The sequence below is a fragment of the Mesocricetus auratus genome, unplaced genomic scaffold (assembly GCF_017639785.1).
Source record: "Mesocricetus auratus isolate SY011 unplaced genomic scaffold, BCM_Maur_2.0 Super-Scaffold_100004, whole genome shotgun sequence".
Lineage (NCBI taxonomy): Eukaryota > Metazoa > Chordata > Mammalia > Rodentia > Cricetidae > Mesocricetus > Mesocricetus auratus.
Window position 1 is genome coordinate 73,129,751 of NW_024429189.1, and position 26,746 is coordinate 73,156,496.

At 40.5% G+C, this 26,746-nt stretch overlaps 2 protein-coding genes across 14 annotated transcripts in view; one reads left to right on the forward strand and one right to left on the reverse strand.

Annotated features, from left to right (window-relative positions):
• Dnajc24 (DnaJ heat shock protein family (Hsp40) member C24) overlaps positions 1-18,369 on the reverse strand; it is a 62,081-nt gene extending 43,712 nt beyond the window's left edge. The window contains exons 1-2 of the mRNA XM_005064818.4: positions 18,294-18,369; positions 17,471-17,611 (exon numbers count right to left, since the gene is read on the reverse strand). Coding sequence (XP_005064875.1) covers positions 17,471-17,578 — 108 coding nt within the window. The 5' untranslated portion in view covers positions 17,579-17,611; positions 18,294-18,369. The remainder of the gene's footprint in view (positions 1-17,470; positions 17,612-18,293) is intronic.
• Positions 18,370-18,422: 53 nt separating this feature from the next.
• Dcdc1 (doublecortin domain containing 1) overlaps positions 18,423-26,746 on the forward strand; it is a 414,546-nt gene continuing 406,222 nt past the window's right edge. For 8 of the 13 annotated variants that reach the window (XR_005877304.1, XM_040745964.1, XM_040745975.1 and 5 more), the window contains exons 1-2: positions 18,423-18,603; positions 22,463-22,638. The gene's annotated coding sequence lies outside the window, so the exon portion shown is untranslated. Of the gene's footprint in view, positions 18,604-18,788; positions 18,941-19,956; positions 20,014-22,462; positions 22,639-26,746 lie in introns of those variants that run through there. The other 5 variants (XM_040745966.1, XM_040745968.1, XM_040745969.1 and 2 more) reach the window with 5 other exon arrangements.

Sequence of the window (26,746 nt, forward strand, 5' to 3'; positions counted from 1 at the left end):
CCTGGCGATTGGCAGCAGCTTTGCAGAGCAGCTCTGTCGGGGGAGATTATTTGATTTGGAGAGGTGAGTTTCAGGAAAGATGCAGCCAGACAGCCCAAAGAAATGCACAGGCCGGACAGCCCCAGAGAAATGTGGAGATGCTTACCGGGAGTGGTCAATATGCCACCATTCAGCAACAAATGCAATATGACATCGCAGTCTATGCCCAAGTGGCAGCAGCGGCCCAAGGGGCTTGGAAAGCATTGCCTTCCAAGGAAGGAGGGGATCATCTGTCCAAAGTCCTTCAAGGACCCTCTGAACCTTTTCAAGACTTCGTAGACCGTCTCAGTCAGGTAGCAGAAAGAATATTTGGGGGCATTGGGCCTGCGATGCCAGTCATCAAGCAGATGGCATTTGAAAATGCAAATAAGTATTGTAAGGAAGCCCTTCGCCCATATCGCAATAAAAGTCTAAATGACTATATCCGGATTTGTAGGGACATTGATGGAAACTTCATCCAGGGCCAAGTGTTAGCTGCTGCCATTCGGCCCCAAGTGGGGAAAGAAAGACCTACTCTGGGAGGGAGAAAAACATGTTTCAGCTGCGGTAGGGAGGGACACTTCTGTAGAGAGTGCCCTCAAAATAGTACTACGGGTCTCAAGAGACCTGGTTTATGCCCCGTTGTCGAAGGGGATATCATTGGGCCAATAACTGCTACTCTAAAACTGACAGGGAGGGAAATTTCCTTTCTGCTAATAATAATCAGGGAAACGGGAGGAGGGCCCCGCCCCAGGGCCCCAAAACCAATGTGTACGGGGCAATGACCCCTGCTCTGGGCAGTGGCAGGACTCATTTTCTCCCCCAGAGCAACCCCTTCATATCTCAGACCTCCTTAGAGCCACCTCAGGGAGTGCAGGATTGGACCTCGCTCCCTCCGCCCGGGCAATCCTAACACCGGAAATGGGGATCCAGGCCCTCCCTACTGGGGTGCATGGGCCATTGCCCCCAGGCACGGTCGGACTACTCTTGGGACGGTCCAGTACTATTCTTCGAGGCATCCAGGTACACCCTGGTGTTATAGACCAGGATAGTGAGGGGGAGATTAAAATAATGACATCAGTGGGCAGTGGGGTTGTTGCCATCCCTGCAGGAGAACGGATTGCTCAGTTACTCCTTCTCCCTACAGCTCCTTGTGAGGCTAGAAAAATTAAAGAGAAAAGGGGCAACCAAGGTTTTGGAAGTACCGGCCCAGCAGCATTTTGGGTAGCCACTATGGAGAACCGCCCCCAGCTTACATTAAAGATAGAAGGCAAGTTCTTTAGGGGCGTTTTAGATTCTGGGGCAGATTTCTCTGTCCTCTCAGATAAATTCTGGCCCCCCGCTTGGCCGAAAGAGGAAGGGACAGTGACCCTCCAGGGAATAGGACAGGCTGTGCCCCAAAAAGCCTCAGAATCCTAAAGTGGCAAGACTCTGAGGGCCACACAGGGCTTTTCCAGCCATATGTTTTGCCTGGCCTCCCTATTAACCTCTGGGGACGGGACCTCATGCAAGAAATGGGAGTGGTCCTCACCACCCAGGCACCCAAGTCCAAAAGCAGGGGCCCCCAGATGACGCAAGGGAGGGGCTGGAGCCCGGGGAGGGAACTAGGTAAACTAGAACAGGGAGAGGTTTGCCCTGTGGCATCCCTCCCTTTGGAGACCAGGGCCCCAGGGGATAGGAAGGGTTTTGGCCATTTTTGATGAGGGTCACTGTTGCGCCGCCAGCCCCCATACCCATCACATGGCTATCAGATGATCCGGTATGGGTGGAACAGTGGCCCTTACCAGCGGAGAAACTAAGGGCGGCTCACCAGCTAGTTCAAGAACAATTGGAGGCAGGTCATTTGGTTCCTTCCACGTCCCCTTGGAATACCCCTATATTTGTAATAAAAAAATCTTCAGGGAAATGGAGGTTACTACAAGACTTGAGGGCTGTGAATGCGACCATGCAGCCTATGGGGGCTCTGCAGCCTGGCTTGCCCGTGCCTGTGGCCATTCCTAAAGACTGGCATTTGATTGTCATTGATTTGAAGGATTGCTTCTTTTCTATTCCCTTGCATTCTCAAGATAGTCCTCGGTTTGCGTTTAGCCTTCCTTCGATTAACTTTAGGGAGCCTGCCCTTCGCTTCCAATGGGTGGTGCTCCCCAAGGGATGGCTAATAGTCCAACTATATGCCAGATTTATGTAGCTGCCTGTTTAGATCCCCTCAGACGTAAGTTCCCTGACCTTTACATTATCCACTACATGGATGATATTCTTTTGGCCGCGGCCGAAGAAAGACAATGTTACATAGCCTTTGCAGAGCTACAGGAGCTTCTGGAGGCCCGAGGATTTATTTTGGCTCCTGAAAAGATCCAAAAGAGACCCCCTTATACTTATTTGGGTCATCAAATTCAACAAACTGGCCTCCGGCCACAAAGACTCCAGATCGATTGTTCAAATTTAAAAACACTTCATGATTGGCAAAGATTTTTGGGAGAGGTGCAATGGTTTCGTCCTTCTCTTTCTATTAAAACAGGGGCTCTTAAAGCGCTTTATGATATTCTTCCTGGGGATCCTGCTCCAACTTCCCCTAGACAGATTACCCCAGAGGCCAGGGAAGCCCTACAATTGTTGTTAAGAAGTATAGAGCAAGCCCACCTTCGGCGTATAGATTATGGGCAGCCCCTTGTTCTGGTTGTACTTTCATCTAGCTTTTCGCCCACTGCCGTGTTTTGGCAGACTGGTCCTATTTATTGGGTACATTTGTCAGCCTCCCCTAAGAAGGTAGTGACCCCGTACTATGATCTCATTTTACAATTGTTGTGGAAGGCGCACAAGTTTAGCATTCAAACCTTTGGAAAGAGTCCTGATAAAATTATCCTTCCTTATGGTAAGGAGGAGGTGGAACATCTACAGATCTTCCATGATGGGTGGACCCTGTTTATTACATCTACAGGCGCACAGTTTGATAACCAATATCCCAACAGCCCCTTGATGTCTTTTTTCAAACAACACCCTGTGATCTTTCCCAAGATTTTAAAGGAGAACCCTCTAGTTGGAGCTCGCTCAGTCTTTACAGACGGCTCCTCCAAGGGTTTCGCGGTGGTGGTTTCTTCTCAGGTGCAGAAGAGGGTACCCATAGGGCAGATGTCAGCACAAGCCGCCGAGTTGTTTGCATGCTTGATGGCTTTCCAAATGTTTGAGGGAGAGCCCTTTAATTTATATACTGATAGTGTTTATGTTGCCAACATTGTTAGACCTTTAGAAACTTCTCCATATGTTCTTCCAACCTCCCAGGTTCGTTCCTTATTAGTTCAGCTCCAACATCTTATTTGGCAGCGCATCCACCCTGCTTATGTGGGATTTATTCGTGCACATACTAACCTTCCAGGACCCCTTGCCCAGGGCAATGAAATTGCTGACTCCTTGACCCGCCCTAGGGTGTTATTTACTCAGGAGCAGCTGGCCCACCAGCTCCATGAGCGGTATCATCTAAATGCCCGCTCCATTAAATTTCACACTGGGTGCCCCTTATCCATAGCTACACAGATTACCTCTCAGTGCCCTGATTGTGCCCCTTATCATAATTCTCCCAATGAGGGGAAAATCCCCGGGGCCTCAGGGCCAACCATCTCTGGCAAATGGATGTCACTCACCTGCCACAGGCAGGGAAATTAAAATACATGCATGTCTCGGTGGATACGTATTCTAAACTGATTTTTGCCTCTCTCCACTCAGGAGAGAAGATTAAAGATGTTATTTCTCATTGCCTGCAGGCCTTTGCCTACATGGGTGTTCCAGATGCCCTAAAAACGGACAATGGCCCTGCCTATGCCAGCAATCGCTTTGCTGCCTTTTGCAGGGAACATCACATTGTCCATTCTTTTGGTATTCCTCACAACCCCACGGGACAGGCCATTGTGGAGCGCACCCATGCCACTCTCAAACAGTATTTTAAGAAAATAAAAAAGGGGGAGTATGTTACCTCCCCCAATATTCAGTTATCCACCATACTTTATATTTTAAATTTTTTGACCATAGACAGTAATAATTTGTCTGCCATGGAGAGACATTGGAACAAACCCTCCCAGTCTTTGGGATGGGTCAGATGGAAGGATTTGATTACAGGAAAATGGCAGCCACCCACTCCCCTACTAGCTAGGGTCCGAGGGGCTGTTTGTGTTTTCCCTCCAGGAAGTGAGAAGCCTATTTGGGTCCCCGAACGGTGCATCAGGCATGTTGACCCCGACTCTGCTCCCGACACTAGGAATGCTCGCCATGATAAAAATGATCCAAACATTGCCAAACCCAGGTAAGGGAAGTATGGACACTGGTGAAGAAAACCCCTCCCACCGTTTTGATGCCAGTTAGTCACTGCAGCTCCCCATTCATCGCCTTTATAGCACTAATAAATACATTGGGAGTGGCTGCTGCCAACACGAGAGTCTGAGTTTCCCCCTCCTAAAAGGGGAATCTCTGCTTTATTAAAAATATTTAATATCTCCATGATTAAACCCTTAGTTGAAAGTTGGATTGGATTAAATGTCTAGGCCCTCACCTAACAAAGGTCAAAAAAGAAAGGGGAACCTAAGATAAGAAGTTGCCCTCAGTTGGAGGGTAGATTGGAGGATCATCCTCAATGGAAAGATAGATTAAAGATGGGTAAATTAAATAAACTGGTAACAGTTAATAAATGAGGTATTAGTATTCAGTAAAGAAAAAGACAAAGGTATAGAAAATAAAAATGTTTGGTTACATTTATATAGGGTAGGTTATTGAATTTTGTGAGTCATCTCTAAAAACTTTTGGCAAAAGCCTGGTCTTTCCACTTTGCATCTACAGAATTACAAGGAGTGGGTATGGCTGTAGCCCCTGAGTGTAGCTCAAAACTTCTCTAATGAAGAAATAATGAGGGACACATACAGGACTTTTTCAACCTTTTGTTTTAATTCAAAGATTGACTGGAGTTGTTCTGTTAAAGAAGTTTCAGTTCAACAAACTAATCATAACCTAGGCAAGGAGAGATATGGATGCATGGTCTGTGTGTATGGACGTGGCCACGTCAGTATGTATGAAGTGTGAAATGTAAATGCGTGAATGTTGACAAAAGCAACTGTTCTAATTGCCTTGGATATGATTAAAGGGATACTTAAATCCCTTCAAACAGTTAAAAACTACCTAAATCGATTTAGATATAGCCAAAAGAAACATCCAGTCAGTCGGTTAATATTTTAACAAAAAAATTCAAGTTAAGCCCTCAGAGCCAGTCAGAGAGAGAGAGAGAAAGAGAGGTTTTTTCAGGGAACTGTCCTGCCACTTTGGCAGGCCCCCACCCCCAAAGGTGTCTGTGTAGATGCAAATTAGGCCTTGTCAGCTCAGATGCAAATGAGGCCTTGTCAGCTAGTGAGAGCTACAGGTTAGAAAAAAAAAAAAAGGACTATTTGGGACATAGTATAGTTTACAATCCTTAAATGATTCTCAAAGGTACTTAATGGTTATGTCCCTTTTAAAGGACATCTACTAATACTTTAAATAGTGATCCCAATTCACCTAGATAGTTGACTAAGGAGGGTAGACAAATCCTTCTACGGTTATGGTCCAACTTCAACAGTTCAAACAAAATTTAAAAATAAAAGGGAGTAATGTCCCCAGTCTCCACATGATTAATTCAATAATCCACTCCTCATTTAAATATTTATAAAATATAAATGCCAGTGAGGAATCTGCTTCAGACAGATTCTGACATAATGAAAGTTAAATAACTATTACTCAGGCCAAATGGAAACATCCATACACTAGACAGTAGAGAAGACCCTAATTTGGGGTTGAGGGCATGTTTGTGTTTTCTTACAGGAAAAGAATAAAGCTTCAGTAGCGGTCACAACATCTGGTGAGATGCATGGAGCAGAAAAAACTGGACCTGAGACCGTGGGAGCCTGCTCAAGCCAGTTCGAGATCTCCTAAATCAGTGTTCCTGACCCTTGATGTCATCAAATCTACAGCCCGAGAAAGAAATAAAACAGTCAGTTCGAGATTTCCAGTTTCTCATCAGGCTTGCTACATCAACCTCCTGGACCCGTGAGTTTTCATCCCAAAGCCAACAAAACTGGAAGATTAGCAGCTAGCCTTTGATACACCTTAAAACAACAGAATTCATTTTGCCAGCTTTTCCCTTTGGGGGAAAAAGGACCCATTTAACATTTAGACATTGGTATGGACTGTGATGAATGGCAAAAGCCTTTTTTCAGTATTTGAACAGGACATGGTCACTTGAAATATCAGACTCGGTAGTTCCTGTTTCTGGAATCACAGTGTGTTTTTCTGGAGAAATGTGGTTTGTCCTGGTGCGACAAAAGACTTTGACTCGGGTTGCATGTTCGGCTGATACTACTGACATTAAATCAACAGACTACATCACCACAGGAACAAATTGGTACCCTGTAAATAGTGCAACAAGCCTCTTGTTCATATTTTTTATAATGCTACATGTGTAACATCAATGATTGTACCTAATGTATCTGTGCAAGCGCACTCTCTAATGCTTTCCTAAGTAGATCTTAAAATAATTGTAAACTTTATCACTGTTTTGACCGTCAAATTGTAACTATAAATCACCCTTGTAGCTAAGAAAGGCTGGTGGTAGAATGCTAAGGCCCAGATCGGGGGATGGGCAGGTGACAGAGAGGCGCTATGTCAGTGGGGGTCCTAGGAATGGTAACAGTGGCAGTAGGCATTCTGGCTTCATGCTGAGTTCAGAGTGCCTTAGCCCATGGCAATCCCGATAGCCATAAAGCCTTATTACAAATGATTTTAAGGGTGGGGCTACTTCAATGACGGGCAACTTGTGGGGAAGACCCACTCCCACCTACAAGGGGTTCAAGGTCCCCCAAAGACGGGCCAGGGAGGGTGACCCTACTTGACCTAAGACAGGAGTGCCTCATTTAAAAATAAAAAGGGGTGAATTGTGGGGACACCAGACCTTGAGCAGAAACCCACTTCCCCTTCGGCCTGGGAGCAGGCATCTATGTAATGTTTACTGAAAACAATTCAGTGCTTTAAAGCTTGATAGGGCTCAGATAAGGGCTGGCTCACTGAAATACCACGCCTTCCACACCTCCTATGGCTAGATGCCTCTTCCTGCCCCCTGTGGTGTCTCCCCGATTCTGGGGCCGGAGATTAAACCACCAGCCAGGAGGGTGAGAAGTGGAAAGAATGGTATGTAAATGGATGGCAAAAGTCCTTAAAAAGGGAAGCCCTTTTTCTTGGGGGGACTTCTCCTGAGATTTCGCCTGAGAGCTCTCTCCTAAGCTGACTTGGGAAGATAAAGTTTTCTTAAAGCAACCGACCGGTCTCTGTGTCATCTATCCCGACCACCTCGCTACATTCTCGGATGCAGGCCGCACAGCAGGTGCAACACTTTATCTAAAGTATAGTTGTGTGGTGGTTTGAAAGAAAATGGTCCCCATAGGAGGTGGCATTAATAGGCAGTGTGGCCTTGTTGGAGGAAGTGTGTCACTGTGGGGGGGTAGACTCTGAGGTCTCCTATACTCAAGTTACACCCAGTGTGGGAGATAGTTGCTTCTACTGTCTGTGAATCAAGATGTAGAACTCTTAGTTCCTTCTCCAGCACCATGCCTGCCTGTGTACTGCTATGACAATAATGGACTAAACCTCTGAAAGTGTAAGCTAGTTCCAATTAAATGTTTTCCTTTATAAGAGCAATAAAGTCCTAAGACAGGTGGCAAACATTTTCTCTAAAAAATACTGCTTAAATCTTAAGCACATCATATGGTTGATAACACAATAAGGCCAAAATCGCAGAGAAACAGATGGCCAAGGTCAAAGAATGTAAGATGCTATGGTGCTATATCATCCATTCTCAAAGTTATCTTTTGTTTTGTTTTTCAAGACAGGGTTTCTCTGTGAAACAGTCTTGGCTATTCTAGAACTTATTCTGTACACCAGGCTGGCCTTGAACTCATGGAAATCTGCCTGCCTCTACCTCCTGAGTACTGGGATTAAAGACAGGTGTCACCACTGCCTGACAATGAACTTTGACTTTTAATAAACTCATTTGACTCAAAATAGGTACATCAAAGACAAACTAAGAAGTAACTGGTTAATAGAACAGAAAATGCAAAAGCTAACCCAGGTATAATGGAACCATGAAACTCTGAAATTCCAGCCTTGGGAGGTAGATGTGTGAGGATTAGGAGTTCACATCTTCTGAATGTAATCTGCCATGCTGTAATATAAGGAGAAATACTTGGTCTTTACCTTGGTTTCAGGTACATAGCTCATAAAAGCCTTGCAACCCAGCAATGAAAACAGTCTTTTGTATGCTGAGGAGAAAGGATGGGGACTGGTAAACAGGAAGGCCAATGATAACTAGAGAACTAGAGCTCTCAGCCCCAGCCCCTACTCTAAAGGTGGATGAGTTGAGTTGCACACTCATGGTATAGCCCATGATTTCATCACTCATGCTTACATACGAATGATTCCATCTACTTCCTAAGAAGAGGATTTGGGGAGATCTAGTTTAGTGAACAATAATATATTCAAATGTTTCAAGGGAGTTTTACTCAAATCCATTGGGATGGAAGATCCTAAGCTTGAGCTCTTCCTTGTCTCACCCTATATAGCTCTTTACCTGGCCTTTTATTGATATCCTTTGAAATAACACACATCTATCTGCCAAGTGCACATCTGCAAAACTCATGTCTTAGTTACTTTTCTATTGCTGTGATAATATACCATGCCAAAAATAACCAGGGGTGGAAAAGGTTTACTTCATTTTACAGTTGGTAGTTCATCATCCAGTGAAGTCAAAGCAAGAAAAGAACACAAGATTTAGAGGCAGAAACTGATGCTGATGCCATGGAGGAACACTGATTACTGGGTTGCTTCCCATGGCTTGCTAGCCTACTTTCTTATACAACTCAGGACCACTTGCCCAGGGGTGGTACCATCCCAGTAGCCCAGGTGCTTCTTCATCTGTCATTAATCTAGAAAATGCATGGCAAACTACCTACAGGCCAATCATATGAAAGTATATTCTAAATTGGGATTCCCTTTTCCCAAATAATTCTAGCTCGTGCAAGGTTGACACAAAACTAACCAACACAGCTCACCTACTACATTTATTAAGTAATCACTAATTACCTTTGAAATGTTAGCTTTTCCTTTTTCAATCTTGAGAAACACAAACTGTTTTCCCAATAGTACAATAGTACATGACAACAATAATATCTCGAAAGAGCTGAAAAACAACACTATGACCAATTCTTTATTTATTCATTTGTTATAATCGTATTTTCACTGAAATATGATACATTTTTCCCTCTTGAAAAAATATAGAGCACAAGCATATATCTATTTAAGATAAAGTCATGTAGGACTCAGTATTTCTTTTTTTTTTTTTTAGGACTCAGTATTTCTGTGATACTTACAAATGCACTGCAAGACTCTCAGAAGGCTATAAACTATCACATGCAAATAGAAACAAAGTGTAAAACTGTGCTGACCTCAAAGAACAGTTTTAGCAGATGCCTCCTAAAAGCAGACCTACATCTCAGCTATTTTACTCCGGGTAAGCCGTGTCCATAGAAGGATGAATACACTGACAATACCACTGAGCAGCTAAGATGTCTCAGAGAACCTACATGTTGTTAACACTTCAGTTCAGCATCTTAAAGCTGGAATCTCGGCATCAAGTAGTTTGAGGCAGGAAAACTGCCTTAGGTCCAAGGAAAGCTTGACAAGTTCTAGCCTACTTGGGCTAAAAAAACCTGTCTTAAAAAACAAACAAAAATTTAGCAACTTAACCAACTAAATTAGAAATAAGTTTTAGAATGTTAGGTTTAAGTGGAGGATAGGTTAATTGCCCTTGAATTGGTTCACATAGCAATAATGTAGTACTGGGGTTGCTCAGTTTCTTGGTTCATTGTGTGCTGTTCTATTCAGAATAAGTGTAACCAGGTGATCTGTGAAGAACCTAGCTTCATTTCTTACACATATGGAAGTGGCCTGTGTCTTAAGAGAGCTCTGTAGATCACTCCTAGCAGAAGGGTAATAGAGACTGTGTGCAAGAAAGCAAAAGGGAGCAAACAGCCTTTTACTAGGAATGATTCCCCAGATGACAAATCTACACCTGTGATAGCAGCATTACCTCTAAATATCCCACCTCTCAACACTCAGAATTAGAGATTAACTACACACCACAAGAGCCAACCATGACACCAGGTATCCTCTCCTCTACCCTACTAGAGATTCAACTCCCTTTCATACCAAGGCTTCTCACTGTGCCAACACAGCTAGGCACACCCTCTCCTGTAGGTTACTTTGACCAGCTTTCAGAAAGTGTTCATCAAGGCCATGGTGATGATAGCAGTAAGAGCAGTGCTATCCTGACCTGTCCTACAGGACAGTTCTAGTCGTAAAACAGAGCTGCCATGCATCCAGATTCCTTTCTTCAGGCCTCCAGAGAAACTTTGGCTCCTGTTCTAAGTTTCTCTTAATGCCCAACTACCTAGCCTGAAACAAGACACTTCCCTTGTAATGTATTCACAAGCATGTTTAAAGAGTTGTTCTTAGCTCCCTATACCAATGTGGTAATTCTTTTTTGATGCAGCACGGGTACCCTTTCTAATTTCTCTTTGAAGACATGAAATGTATTATATAATTAGCTTAATGATAATCTATATATAATTAGTTATAATCAGGAAAACTTCTGAATACATACACAAATAGAAACATATTTTATACCCTTCCAACACTAAAATCCTTGTTAACACTCTAGCCTCAAGTGACACAAATTTTTCTTAAGATTATGGGACATGCTCTAACAGCAGCATGTAGTTTTCCAGTAATTCTTTTCCAATTGAAAGGTATGCAGCAATATTATCAGTGTCAATGGGGAAGGACCCCATTTTTTATTTTAACAAAGCTTTATCTTCAGAAAATAGCTATATATGTGTCTGTGTCTGTGTGTGTGTATGAATAATATAATATTATTTCTAGAACCTAGATGATTTTAAAGCAATAGGTTATTATTAAAACTATTACTTGTGGGAAATGAAAACACAGTTTAGAGATGACTTTCAAGGAGAAGACGCAATCACATAGATAAACATTAATAAAACACTGCTAGGAAATTTAATTGTTTTATTTGGTGTAGTAAATCATTTGGCAAGAGAGTAAATACTAAGTAAAAAGACTATCTGTAGGGATAACTTGCATTTGACATTTACATGTGTTTTTAAAACATCCTAAAATACTTCAGTAAATAAAAATGTTTTCAGTATCAGAACCTTGCAAAACCACTACATTCACAAAAACTATAAAAAGGAAACAGTACTTACAAAATCAGCATGGGTTATAAACTTAGCAGCCTATGATTTAGCAATATTTTATCCCAACAACTAATTATGTAGCAGGTGTTAAATTCAAAGTCTTCTAAATTTGGAAAAAGTACATGTAATAAATGTGCCTTTTTATAAAATTAGACAAGGAATGGTATTAGTCCAATGAAACTTTATTCTCAACTGCTCAGTGAGACTGGTGAAAACACAGATTGAGAAAATAGTCATTTAAAGGTTTGTTTTTGTAATAACAACAAAAACAGACCTAGTAACCATGATAAGTAATCTGTTTCCCTTATGATTTTCTTTCTTAAATATATCTGAAATTGTAAACTTACCATAAAAAATAAGGAAAATAAATATCACTCCATAAGCAATACACAATCTATATTCTTTTGAAAGTAAAAGAGAATAGTAGTTAGTCTGGCCTTCTGTTCTACCTCACTAACCATAAGATATTGTGTAGAAACCCAGAAAAATGAAAGTTCTGCCTTTAAGCAATAGTAAACTCTCCTGCATGGCAATTTTGGGAGAAAGTGTGACACAATGGGAGACAGTGCAGAACTGGAAAATATGTGATCATGATTAGATTTTTTTTTTTTTTTGGTTTTTACGAGACAGGGTTTCTCTGTATTGTTTTGGAGGCTATAGGTCCAGCCCGGCCTCGAACTCACAGAGATCCGCCTGCCTCTGCCTCCCGAGTACTGGGATTAAAGGCGTGCGCCACCACCGCCCAGCTAGATTTTTAATCTTCATTTTCAGGGAAAAAGAAAAAGAGGTTAAACATCTTTCCTTTGGAATTAGACAAAAAGGGAAAATGTTGCGGAATATTTGTGTTGCTGTGATTGGCGTAATAAAAAGCTGAATGGCCAATAGCTAAGCAGGAGAGGATAGGTGGGATTTCTGGGGAGAAAAAGGAAGAGGAGAAGGAATCTAGACATGCAAGAAATGCCAGGGAGACACTCAAGATAGCTCACACACAGTGCAGAGTAGTGGTAACTGAGCCATGTAATAGAACATAGATTAATAGAAGCAGGTTAATTTGAGTTATAAGAGAAAAGCCTAAGCTAAGGCCAAGCTTTCATATTAATAATAAGTCTCTGTGTCATTATTTGCAGGCTGGTAGTCTGTAAAAAAAAAAAAAAAGCAGTGATACATAGTCTTGCTTTCTTTCTTTTCCTCTTCTTTTTGGTTTTTGGTTTTTTAAGACAGTTTCTCTGTGTGTAGCCCTGGCTGTTCTGGAACTCTCTCTGTAGATCAGGCTAGCCTCAAACTCACAGAGATCTGTCTGCTTCTGCCTCCCAAGTGCTGGTATTATAAGCATGTGCCATTACTGCCCTGTACATCCTTGCTTTCTTAAGCAGAACACATGGAGCATAGTATATAATTCACTGTCAAAATTAGGAATATCAGTTATTGTGCTAGTTTGTAATAATGACAGATCGTGTATAACAGCAGCCCAGACTCAAGAAGTTCAAAATACAATCTGACTGTTTCTGGTGGCTTATGGCTCTTATCCCCTGATATACAGTTACCAACTGAGATTTACTGTTGATACCAGTATGTACTATTGACATCCAGAATGATACTAGGGGAATACCCTCCTGTATTTTGCTGCTTCTCTTCCTCATATCCTTTTCTCAATAGACAGCTTTGTCTTCTACTTCAGAGGAAGAGAAGAAGCTCTCAAATAGAGCACGTCAGCTTTCGGCTATCAAATGGGTGAGATAGCCATGCATTCACCTTTTCCTCCTTCTTCCTGTAACAATGGAGACAAGTCTCTCCTTCCACTTACCAATGCTCATCCCTCTCCCTATTCTTGAGATGGCATTTCCTTCTGCCAGTACCATCTTTATAACTTTAATCTACACTCTTCTTGGTTTCTCCCCATCAGATGTAAGCACACTCAACTCTTTCCCAAAGAAAAGCAGGAAAAAAGAATGTCAACACCAACTTTTATGACATGCAGGCTAACATCCTCTCTACTTTACAGTTATACCATCTGTGTTCAACAGAACTATCACTACTGGAATGGGTACCCAGGAGGAGGGGTCACACAGGCAGCTGAGGATTCTAAGAATATTTTCAAGCAACCAATGAGAGTTACTCAGGTAAGGTAGCAGGCAGGTTAAAACAGACCTGGAATAATGGTACATGGCCAGGGAAGGATATATGTCCCACAACAGGGGGAAATAATGGCTCAGAGCCTCTAATAAACCACAAATTAATACATACCTTTACCTATGCTTCCTCCCCAAATTCCACTGTTGTATCAGCAAAGGAAATAGAGACATGAATATATGAAGTCAAAATACATTTTTAAGTGAGAAACACCAAAACAGAGATGGAAAATTGATCATAGTCTATGACCATACTGCCCTGTATATCACACAATCTCAGAAGTTAAGCAGGGTTGGACCTGGTTAGTACTTACATGGGAAAATTGACCATCAATGGTAACTGCTATAGTTTTGATCAGAAATTTCTTCAAAGACCCATGTGATAAACAAATGCTTGAGCCTCAGGTCGATGTTATCAGAGAGTGATGGGACCTTTAATAGGCAGATGGGGCCTAAATGAAGTCTTAAGGACTTTGGAGGTACCCTTGAAAGCAATGTGGAAGCCAGGTCTCTTCCTCTTTTTCCTTGCTCCCTAGCAGTTGGTAAATGCTTTTGCTCAACCATAAGCTGCCCCAGCACAGGCAGAAGAGCAATGGTTCTGATGACTGTCGACTGTAGCATATGAAGTCATGAGCCAGAGTTTTTTTCATAATCCATAATTCCTCTTTTGGTTTTGTAAAATAGAGGGCCGAAGAATAAGAAAATCGAGGCCTCTAGGAAGCCTGTAGAACCCAAATCCAAAATGTAAAAGCCCCTTCTTCAGAGAGAAGAAACCCACTTCAGGTTTGAACCTTGGCAGAGCAATAGCAGAAGAAGAAAGCCACAAGAGACAAGAGGCACATGCAAGAAAAAAAAAAAAACAAAAGAAGTGAAAAAAAGAAATTAAAAGGGACAGGAATATGACTGCTCCTAGGTACGGTGGAGTAGAAGGTATATTGCAGATTAGTGGGACAGCATAAACAGAGGCAATGACATCTGGGAAAGTCCAGAGTGAATATGACTCTGAGCCATGTGAGGGGAGGGAAGAGGGGCAGGAGAGGGGAGCGATGGGAACCAGGCAACAGCCAGGAGGCCCAAAGGTATGAGGGTGGGTAACCAAAATGGTTGGATTATATGGAGAAGAGCAGCCTAGCCTCCTGGGCTGGAGTGTTGTCAGCCAGGAAAGTCCTACAACAGGTAAGGGCTGAGGGATTGAAGGGAGATGGGGGGGGATGTCTACTTTGATATATTAAATGGCACCTCAGCCATTTGTCCCAGGTTTGACACTTAATACAAACCATGTAGATCATACAGTATGGCAAGAAGAAACACATGACACACAATAGAAAGAGACCTCTCTTTTGTTTTAGGTGATGATTATGTTGGTAGAAAATTCTCAGTAATTTATAAGAGTTCTGTGAGAATTCAAAAGCAAAGTCACCACAATTGAAGAACGAGATACTGATACATAAAAATAAGTTATAGCCCGGCATTGGTGGCACACGCCTTTAATCCCAGCACTTGGGAGGCAGAGGCAGGTGGATCTCTGTGAGTTCGAGGCCAGCCTGATCTACAGAGTGAGTTCCAGGACAGCTCCCAAAACAATACAGAGAAACCCTGCCTCAAAACCCCCCTCCAAAAAAAAGAAAATAAGTTATACTAATTCTACATACTGTCAGTCAGTAACTACAAAGTGAAATTGGAAAAAGAATGACATTTCCAATGAAACCAAATCATCAAATTGGTAGGTATAAATCCAAAGCAATATGTGCATAATGTGTCCTTATTCAGTTTTCTATTACTGTGATAAAACCCTCTGAACAAAAGGAACTTGGGGAAGAAAGGGTTTATTTTATCTTACAACTTCCAGGTCATGAGACATCATTGAGGGAAGTCAGGTGGGAACTGAAACAGAAACCATCCATCCAGGAACACTGGCTTTTATTCCCTGACTGGCTTATGCTCAGCTAGCTTTCTTATACAGCCCAAGCCCACCTGCCTAGGCACATTACCACCCACAATGGGCTGGGCCCTCCCACACCATGTCCCAAGAACAAACCACAAGCCAATCTGACCTAGGCAGTTCCTTAACTGAGGTTGCCTTTTTCCAGGTGTGTCAAGCCGACACTAAAAACTAACTAGCACAATTTCTATACTAAAAAGTATAAATATTGTTGAGATAAAAACGGTTTAAGTAAGTAGTGGAAAGAATATTATGTGTTTATATATTCAAATCCAATACTGGTAAGGTATATATTTTGCTAAAATGGATATATATTAATGAAATTTTATAAGACTCAGCCAAAACTGTTTTTTGTTAGAATTTTACAAGCTGATTCGAAATTTCTATAGAAATGTAAGCAAGGACTAGAAAGATGGCTAGGTGGGTAAAGGCACTTGCTGCCACACCGAAGGACCTGAGTTGTATCACTATGACCCACCTGGTTAAAAAAGAAAACCGACTCTCTTCTGTTGTTTTCTGACCTACAAACACCACAGCACACAATAACACACACACACACACACACACACACACACACACACATTTTTAAGTGAAATAAAAAAGAATGTAAACAAACAAAAACTTAAAAAGAATGAGAAAATTTCATATAATGCCCAGAAATAGACAGGTTAATAGAGAAAGAAATGTTTTATGGAAATGATGCTGGAGGAACTACACCTCCATACTAAGGAAACATACAAGTCTAGCCACCAACCTCAGCCTACATAGAAGGCATAGGTCTATCAGTAAAGCAAACTATAAAGCTTCTTAGAGAAGACACAGAAGAATATTTTCATGACATTAGAGAAGACATAGAAGCAGTAAATATAAAACAGCAAAACCAAAATGGATATAAACATAGTTTGGGCAAAATATCAGAGATCACATTTGTCATAAACTAGACAAACAATGCTACATAAGAATGATTCTTTGCTCTTTTTTGTAAACTGAACTAAATGGATACCATTACACTGTTACAGACCTTTGCTCATGAACATCAAAGTATGACTGAATAAATGAACAGAACAATTAGATAATTTTATGTACCACATTAACTTTAAAAACAAATAAATATTAGTGAAAACAATAAAAAGGCTTAAATTATCACTATCCAATAGACATTAAGCTATAAATAAAGGCTGCATATACGTGTTAAGCAAAAGCAAAATTAAGGTACATTTGATATTATAAATCCCAGCATGGACAGGAAGAGGTGAGCACAAAACCCCACCCCTAGCTGAGGAGTTACTGGCATTTGATAATTGCAGGCAGAGGATGAGTCAGTTTTCTTTAAGGGTCTGACTGCTGATTGGTAGACCAGGGCAACACAAATTGAACACAGTAGGTTTGAGGTGGCAGAGAAGAGAGCTTGAATCTGGGTTAGTAAGGAGGTGGGGGTATATCTGGGAGAAGCTGGAAGAAGATGAATGATATGATCAAAATTATATGAAATTCTCAAAGAATAAAAATGTTACTTAAAATTTTAATATTATATGTAAAACAAGAGCATACATCCTGTGCAACAGCCAATACATAGAAAGTATTGTCATTTTAATATTTAATCACTTTAAAAATTTTTAGGTTTTTATATTCTTATTTGTACCAAGTCATCAAAATCCAGTGCATATTCTATATTTATAACACATTACAATTTTATACACAGAATATTACACATTGAAGTCTCAATAGTATGGTTAGTAGCTAGCAGATTTCAACAATTAAGTAAAAGCTGTTTTAAACATACATGGATAATTTCATTCAACACTAGCTGAGACAAATGGAAAAGTAATCCAAGTTCTTATAGTGACAGAGTCTGAGGATTCTAATTCAACCACCACCATGCCATCTCATACCTCATCCAAATTCTTTTTTCTATACTATTGAAATTTTCAACTGAAAAAGCAAATATATAGATTACTATTGATATACATGTTTTGAAGCTTGGATTTCTGGTCATATTACCCTCCCCCTCCCCCACCATGACTTCCAATCTGAAAGAAAAGACTTACCAGTAATATGAGTTTCTGATACTTTTGTTTTAGGTCTGACGCATTTGCAGACGGGTCTGCCCCCAGAATGCTGTACAAATCCTTTTCGAGTGTCTGCTCAAAAGCCATCACCGTCCTTTGAAGTGTGCCCTCTCAGATAAGCTGCAGCAGAAATGGTATGGCAATTCATTACAGTCGGAATAATGAAACATGCCTTCCTAAATTCTTTATTCCTCGATTGAGTAAACAGTGATCATAAGGCAAACCCAAGAAAGTCCACAGTTCCATTTAAAATGTCCCATAAGTGCCATGTACAACGAAGGATACTAGGAAGTACAGAAAACCTCTAGATGCATCATGGTAAATGCTTATCCCTTAAATAAATTCACAGTGTCAGAAAAAGAATTTAATAAGGAACCTCGGTGATGGATAAACTTCTAAGAAGATACTTATTATCTAATGGTAAACTGGCATACGGGTGTTCACTAAAAACACTGGGGCTTAGTGTTTACGAAACGAATGGATAAAAGAATTAGAGTGCCAAAGAAATTGAAGTTGAGGGCATACATAGCCCTTGAATTTTGCTATTCACTTAATTTCTTCCAGAGTAAATGTAAAGACGCACGAAATGACAGCACCGGCTAGAGCAAAGATGATCACAGCCTGCAAAGACATCGCTCCTGAAGCTGTGCATTCTATGATGCACAGCTTTAGGAAGCAGTTCACCATGAAGCAGCCGGGTCTCCCCGACTTGAAGCTTGGGGACCCGAGGCATCCACAGTTCACTCTACAAAGCCTGCTCCTATCAATCCCTTCCCCTGGCTCCACATAGCGTCAGACTTACCAAGCTTTCACAAGGGAGCCGAAGCACACTCAGCCGGAGAGCGGAACTCACTTTCCCTTCCGCCGGAAGTCGGCGTTCCGCGGGAATGCGTTTCCAGTCGAGCCCTAGTTGCAGATGCACATATCCGAAGAGCCCCGCCTCCTGCCCCGACGCGGTCGCTATGGTAACCCGTCCGGGTTTCCCAGGCTTCTGTCAGCAGTGAGGGGAGCTCTGAAGAAACGCCTTTCCTCATCTTGCTCTAATTGTCCCTGGCCCTCGCACCGACACTGTCACATCCGTCCACCTCTGCTGCGGTACACCTTCATCCCAGGTTCCTCTTACCTTACCTTGAGCAACTTGGGTCCTATTGGTTTATACTGGGGGAGGGGTGTTGGTGATAAGGACCAGGACAGCTAATAAATTATGCCTAATTACCATTCCCTTTAGACTTCAGCAACTGACTTAAAGATTTTTAAAAATTCAAATACTTTCACATTTACTATCTCTTTTTCGCATTCACTTCAGCCCACAGAGGCAACTTTGGAAGGTGTTGCTATAACTGCTTTCTAGATGAGGAAACAAATCAAGGGTCAAGGCCAGATATGTGATTATGCAGGTGTAGAACCAGCATTCTTACCAGAATGAATTGTCCTTTGTGAGTCATTTAGGTAAGGGTTACTGCAAACGAGCACTTTTGAGTGTGATGTTAGTTTTTTTTCTCTCATCTCTTTTTTTTGTTTGTTTTGGTTTGTTCCCTTTTGTTAACTCTCCTCCATGTTTCTAACTTTGCTTTGATCACTTCTTTGCATTGTATCTAGAGATGAAAAGCATCTTAGTTTTGAGAACATGAAATGACCTCCCTTGAAGATACAAAGTGGTTTTGGTGTTGCTACTTGCTTAGATAAACTTTCCCTTTAATTTTTCTTCTACCAAATATCGCTTTAAGAAGCACTGAAAATAAAACTAAGTGGAAATATTCTAATAGGATAAATTTGTTAATGTTATAAACATGGCAGAATACATGAGGAATTGCAGAATGATACAGTTGTCTTTAAAATCTAAATATGGATTTTTGTCATGTTCAAAGCAAAGATCATTATACTAATGGTGAGAGTGTCTAGCTTCGGTCCTGGACTTAGAAAACTATCTGTGTGGGCCTAACAAAATACACAAAGCGACAGAAATAAGTGTTGTGGATCTCACCCTCTACAATCCTATAAGAAAACCTCCATCAAACTTTCCTCCCCTCAAACAGTCCTACCTGACCCTTCTTTGTATATAGAATATATTCAAGAATTTCTATTTTTAAAACAAACGTTTTGATATACTATCTCATTAGGGTGTTGTGTTGTTTCATATTTAGCCACCTATTTGATGCCTCCCAGGAAATCTCAAATGCTTTTCATTTTATCCCCAAGTACTTTAGTTTGCTGCCAACTTTTTCTTTTATCTCCAAGGTGTCCTTAATCAACCAATACTGTCAATATTTAATTGATGCCATTCTGCATATACCCTCTTCAAATCTCTCAGGTTGCTTTGAAGATGTTTTTAGGGGTAATTTGCTTCCATCTGTGTCCAAACTCTTGAAACATCAAACCCGGTTGTTCTGTCTCTAAAATTTTATTTATCACACTAATCCCCTCACTAACAACTGGTATTATTGCTGTTGTTTTTAGTTCATTGAAAAAGCAGATGGTTGTCTTATAATCCAAATCATTGACAGTTGGATAAACTCCTCAAGGTGATTGTTACTTGGGTCACTGCTCATTAATCTCCTTTTATCTAGAAAAATGTTGTTCAATAGAAATATAGTAAAGTCAGCCAGAAATGCAAGCTACGTGTGTGACTTTACAATGAACACAAATCTATAATATCATTATAAATGTAATCATATAAAGAACTGATATAGTTTGCTTTTACAGCACATCTAGGTTTGGGCTACTCATTTCCAGTATTCAATAGCTATTACATTGAGCAAAGCAGGTCTAAAGAATAAAGTCCTAACTTTTTCAATTTCATTAATTTTTATTGGGTGTGCATTTGTATGTGTGTGGGTATGGGTATGCTACAGCATGCATTAGAGGTCAGAGTACAACTTGTGGGAGTCAGCTGTTTTGTCTACTGTGTAGGACCTGAGTACCAAGCTCAGGTTAGAATTGGCAGCAGCATTTTACCTGAAGAGCCATTTCTCCATCCCTAAAACCCTAACTTTTCATTCTGGCATTAATATACCTTTAATAGTAGCTGAGTCTTTAGAAACCACTTCTTCAACTTTCATTACAAGTCCTATCAAATGCTCGTTGGCACTCTTCTGATCCCATGATGTGTTATTGTCATTAAATGTATTATCTGTAATATCTGTAACTGTTCCCCCAGTTAGATTGCCAGCCATGTGGGCAAGAAACCTCTGTTAGATAAACTGAGCACTGGAAGCTGCCTCACTTCAATCTTCCAACTTCTAGAGATGAGTTTCTGACCTGGACCAGGTCGTTCTTCAGTGACAGGGTCCTAGAGCTAGTAGACCATGGGACGAGAAGATAAAGAAGATAGGAAATCTGGGGGCAGGAGATATTGCACAAAGGGAACACAGAGTATCTCAAGTACATCACAGAGGCCTTGGAACTGATAACCATAGCCCTTTAGAGAAATAGTTGGTTTTTCAGGCAAGTCTCAGCCCCCTACTCCCAACCTCAACCGTGGCCCTGGGCCATTATTGACTCTGCCAAGCATATTTGTGGTTTTAGACAAGGAGCTTTGTTCCTTTTCCATATGTGAGAGCCTCAGGATAAAGCTCCCAAGGCTCTGGGCCCCAGGCTATTACTAGCTCTGCCAAGTTGTAGGTCCTTCTCAGGGCCTCAGGAAAGCCTTTGAACAATTTGGTTCCCAGCAACTTTCTACAATAGGTTTGTTTCTTCCTGCCTTATTTTCAGAAGCAAATTTATCCATCTTATGTGGAACTGATGTAGGATAAATGTAAACTATGGGCTTGGATTGATGGCTCGATGCTTAAGAGCACATACTACTTTGGTAATAAATCTGAGTTTTATCCCCTGCACTTACAGTAGGCAGCGCACAACCACTTGGAATTCCAACTTCAGAGGGATCCAACATCACTGGCCTTTGAGGCCACACACACTTATATGAACTTACAATTAATTAAAAATAGAATAAATAGCCAGGCAGAGGTGGCACACACCTTTAATCCCAGCACTCGGGAGGCAGAGGCAGGTGGATCTCTGTGAGTTTGAGGTTAGCCTGGTCTACAGAGTGAGTTCCAGGACAGCCTCCAAAACAGTACAGAGAAACCCTGTCTCAGAAAACCAAACAAAAAATTAAAATAAATATTAAAATATTCTTAAAGGAAACATAACTATTATGTGGTAGTTATGGGCATGAATTCTACAGTCAAACTGTATAACTTCAGCTCAAGTTCTGTCCCTTCCTGGAAGTGAGAGCCCTGCTTTCTTCCTCTGTAAATAACTGCCTCCCTCATAAATCGTTGTGAGACTTCAGTGAAATAATTGTACCAAAAATCAGTAAGTATTTAGTAAGGGTGGGTTGTTACTATTCTAGTAAAATATTTGCTTCTTAGTCTTCATATAACAGTAAATACTCATGGCAGCATTTCAGGGCATTTTGAACACCAGAAACTACTGAATTAGAAAAATAAAGCCACACCCAACTACTTGCTGAATTAGTCTTTTAGTTTGGTTAAAAGATAAATTTAAAGCACCAACATTTTTCATGTTATCCACACCTTAAAGGAAAACAATAGGCATAAATTAAATATTTGATTACAAGATGATGATCAAGTATTATAGATACATAAAGAGATACTTTTATTAAGGTTTAAAACTCCAAGTTATAGCAGCAACCAAAATTACTCCATTACTCAATTTGTCATGTTAATATTAATCTGTTCATAAATGAATGCCCACTAAACATTGATTTGATATGATACTAGAAAACTGTGCTTCTTAACATATAGACAGTTGTGCTCACTCCTGCCACTGCAATGAAATACTGAGATGACTAATGTATAAAGCAAAAATATTTCTTTTGGTTCACAGTTTTGTACATTTTAGGTTAATGTTATGTAGACATGGCTTTGGGATTCTTGTATGAGTGGGTGCCAGGTGACAAATGTGGACAGTTTGTAACAGAACAAATTTTCTTTATTTCATGACCAGGAAGCAAAATGGGAAGGAAACGTGACACAGTGCTGATAGCCTAAGAATCTCCCAGTGGACTTCACTTCCCAAAGGTCCCATCAAATAGCACTACTCTTGAGACGACCAAACCACAGCAACAGTGTACTTGTACTAATTATTCATTCCTTGGTGCTGTATTCATGTATCCTTACTAGGTATTTCATTATTTATTTCTGATTTTTTTAGGATTTTCCTATCACTTAGTTAAGTTGAATTTATTTGTAATTATCAGTGGCGTTACAGTTATATTCTGGAATTAGGCAAATTGCATCAAAAGCAACTTAAAACCTTACTAGGAAGATGGGTAAGCCACTAGTATTTAGCTGCTAGTAATGATATTTTCAAGGCAATAATATTATACATAAACAGCCTTGTTTTACTTAACCAAATCTACAAATTGTTTGCTGCGTGCCTCATACAGAGTGACACTAGACGGTGTTGGCTGCATCTTACTCATCTTGGAAGACAGATATAGAAATAAGCACCTGAAATAAGTGCAAAGAACCTGTGAAGGAATACCAAGAACTGACATTGGTAGCTTACAAGTACAAAGCAGAACAGGTTGTTCGAATTACTGAAAGTTTTTAAATCAAGATGAAACTGAGAGTTCTGGGGAGCCAGACAAGGGCCATGACAGGCCCTGCTGGTAGTCATGTTAGAAACCAGGCCTACTTTCAGTTTGCTGGAACAGACTGGAGCCCAGAAAGCAGTTCTTGGGAAAGCAGCAACCCAGGAGTAACCAATCAGAGGGCGCCCTGCAACCTTGTGCGTGCTTAAGAGAACTAAAGATAGGTCTCCCACCATGCAGCTGAAAAACCAATTCTATAGCAACCTGTAAACTTCTTAATTAAACCCACCAATCAACTCCCAGACTCCCCTCACCTCCCTAGAATTCCCCCAACCATGCTTAAAAGGAGCCTGCAGGCTTCTTTTGCCTTTCCCAATTGCCACCCCAACATGTTGGAATTTTAATAAATGTTCTTGATGATTGCATATGTGACTGATGGTCTTCCGTGGGACTTCTCTCAGATTCCTAACAAAACTAAGCCATGAAGATGTGTGGACATCTTCAGCTTTAAGTAATACTTTAAAGGGAAGGAGCAATGTGTGATAAGAATTTGAGAAACTTAATTTTTCTCTTTGAATGATTGTTATAAAAGCTTTATACAAACTTTAAATCATCCAATGAACAACTGCTATAGTTTCTATCTAGAACATCCCCCAGTGTTGTGTTCTGATTAGTGTCTGGGTCATGGTGCTACCAGGAGGTGGGGCCAAGAAAGGGGAAAATTAGTACAGGAAGCATGACCTTGGATGCAGTATTAGGACTCTATCTACCTCTACCCTCTCCTGTGCTGTCCTCTGTTTTTCTACTTCCCAGCTGCCACCAAGGGAGTGGCTTCCACTGCACATAGTTCCTGCCTTGTTATAGACCTGGAAACTTAAATCCTTACCAAAATAAATGCTTCTTCCTTTTTTTTTAATTTTTGGTTTTCCAAACAGGGTTTCTTTATGTAACAGTCCTAGCTGTCCTGGAACTAACTCTGTAGACCAGACTGGCCTCAAACTCACAGAAATCTACCTGCCTCTGTCTTCCAAGTGCTGGGATAAAAGGTGTGTGTTACCACCACCTGGTATTTATTTCCTTTTAAACTGGTTACCTTTTGTATTTTGTTGTAGTAACAGGAAGCAGACTGACATAACAATGCTACCTTGCCTTTTCAAACCAGCTTTTGTTTCTCTCCTAAACTTGCTCTACTCTCTTGTCATTTCAGCAGTATTATCACACCTGATGCTATGGTTTATTCTTAACTTTCATTGTATCTGCTTTAGATTATTGGGGAGTCTTGATTTTACCTGGGATTCTTGTCCCTATATTCTTCATACCTCCGTTGTAACCACCATAGATCCTATTAGAGATACTGTCCTTAGTCCATCTTCAGCGATCATAATACATGCCAACCTATTTTCAGCATCTCTCTTCCTGGATTCCCTGGAATGCATAGCAATCTCTTCAATAGGCGAGAAAGCAGTTTATATGCTGCTTTTTATAGCATCTTTCCTTCTCCATTTTTACTTTTTTTAGAAAAAGTTTATTTTTGTCATTTAATTGACTCACAGAAGAAAGGTTAATCTGAATGATCAGGGGGTGTTAATTTGTGGGTTAAAATGTGTTAAATAGTTGATATGAAGTCTGTTTAAGTCAATTAGAGTGTATAATGAAGATGTTTCCAGGGTGTTAGGGAACCTTTTGGAGTTAGTTTGGAATTCACTAGTGCATGTTTACTGCAGCACCTGGCTTAAAATGTGACTGCATATGAATAGTTATGCACATGGAGAAGATGTTTGACTTCATTAATATGACTTATCTTTCATTATGGAAAGTGAAACCCATCATTTGATTCATCATTAGTAAGACGGAAATGTGATTAGTAGCATTATCGCCTTCCTTACTCATATGCTCTTCTAAAATAAACTGCATCTGCAGTGCATAACGAGGAAAGTATTCCTAGATTGTTGTTTGTTGTTTACTCCATTGTCCTTAGAAAATAAAAATAAAAGTCAGTGACATCATTAAAGCACGAGTGGTAGGAGACATAAGAATTTAAAGAAACTATTTGTTTCTCTGGTAAAACTGCCCACCATGATGTTATGAGACATCTTTGTATTGGTTAGTACCATCAAAATTTCAAAACAGTTGAGCTATTATGTAGATCTTAATGTTATGATGCATAAACTTCAGTAGTTGAATGTAATTTGTAGGGCGATAGACTGGTTCAAGAATGAAGTGTTGCATCTTCCGTAATTTAAGTCCACAAAAGAAATGAGTTAAAAAACATATTTTACACTATATTTTTCAGCTCAGTGTATGTATCGCTGTGGTATTATTTGTTACTGCTTGCATCAGTTTACTAGTGGTAAACACATTTAGCATCTCAGCTTCTACTTGAAACCCTCCAGTTTACTCATTTGAGATGAATGAAAAACAAGTCTCCTTTGCTAATGGGCTTTCTACACTGATGGAGCCAATGCCAGAATGATGAAAGCACACAGCTAAATATATTAGATAACTGTTTTCTGATGAATTTCCAGAAAAATCATATTTTAAAAAATATGGTGAGCAATTCATACTATTACTTTTTAATTTGCCAAGAAGCACTATGAGTACAGTCTTTTTAGCTCATTAGCAATTTCTTTAATGAGTTTTTTGGTGTGATAGATAGTTAAAGTAACAGACAAATGACAGATTGTTTGCCTTTAATGATTTCCCTGTTTCGAGCCCATTACAAAGCAATTAGAAACCTGACAGCATTTTCACTCTGCATTACTGATCATCTAAAGTGATGAGGAATGAGAGGTGATGAATATTAATTGTATATTTTCATATGATTATCATAAATTATTACCTTGTCTGATGTGCTGCAGGTGAAGCGGGAACATTAGAGAAAGTCAGTCAGATATATTAATCTGAAAGACTGGATGTTTTTAATCTTTGTCTGCAGTGTGAATCCTGTTCTTTAGTGTTACTCTTTATGACTATTTCCCAGTGAATATTAAACTAAGTGTTCTTACTTTCTCTGTATGTTTAGAGAAACTTAAATATATTTTCCTATTTGGATACAAGAAAAGGAAAGACATATTCCACAGTGCAGTGCACATACATACATTTAAGCTAAAATTGAATTTAGAAAGGGAGACACGGGTAACTTCTGTTACCACATGCATGTATTAAACACATGCATACATGTATGGTATTAACACATCTCAGCACAGAGGAAGAGACAGCTAGAAACTCATCCTGTCTTCATCTTAATGTCAGGTGATCCTGCATAAGAAAAGGCAAGAGACCAAAGTATACTGAGAAATAGTGTTAGCTTTTTCTTCATCTTCTAGATAGAGATGAGCACTGTCCCACTGCCCCTCACTTTAAGCAGGTGAAGGTAACCTTGTCCTCTGGATGCTGATGCTTCATGTTACTTATTTGGCCTTGAACTTGGAGCAAATGTTGGTCCAGAAAGGAGAACTAGTGCTTAGTGAGAGGCAACAAGCTTAGGGAACATTTAGTAAGTAATCATGCATTTGGAACAGTTATACCCAAGGGTACAGGTATGACTCAGGAATCAAGGCATGATGACAGAGCTGCTTTCCAGTATGCAGCAAGGCCACATCTGCATTCAGGATTGTCCTTCTAGCCAGTACTTTGTGGAGTGCCATCACTTGTAGATGCTTGTTATTTTGAATCTATATTTATGAAAAACTCTA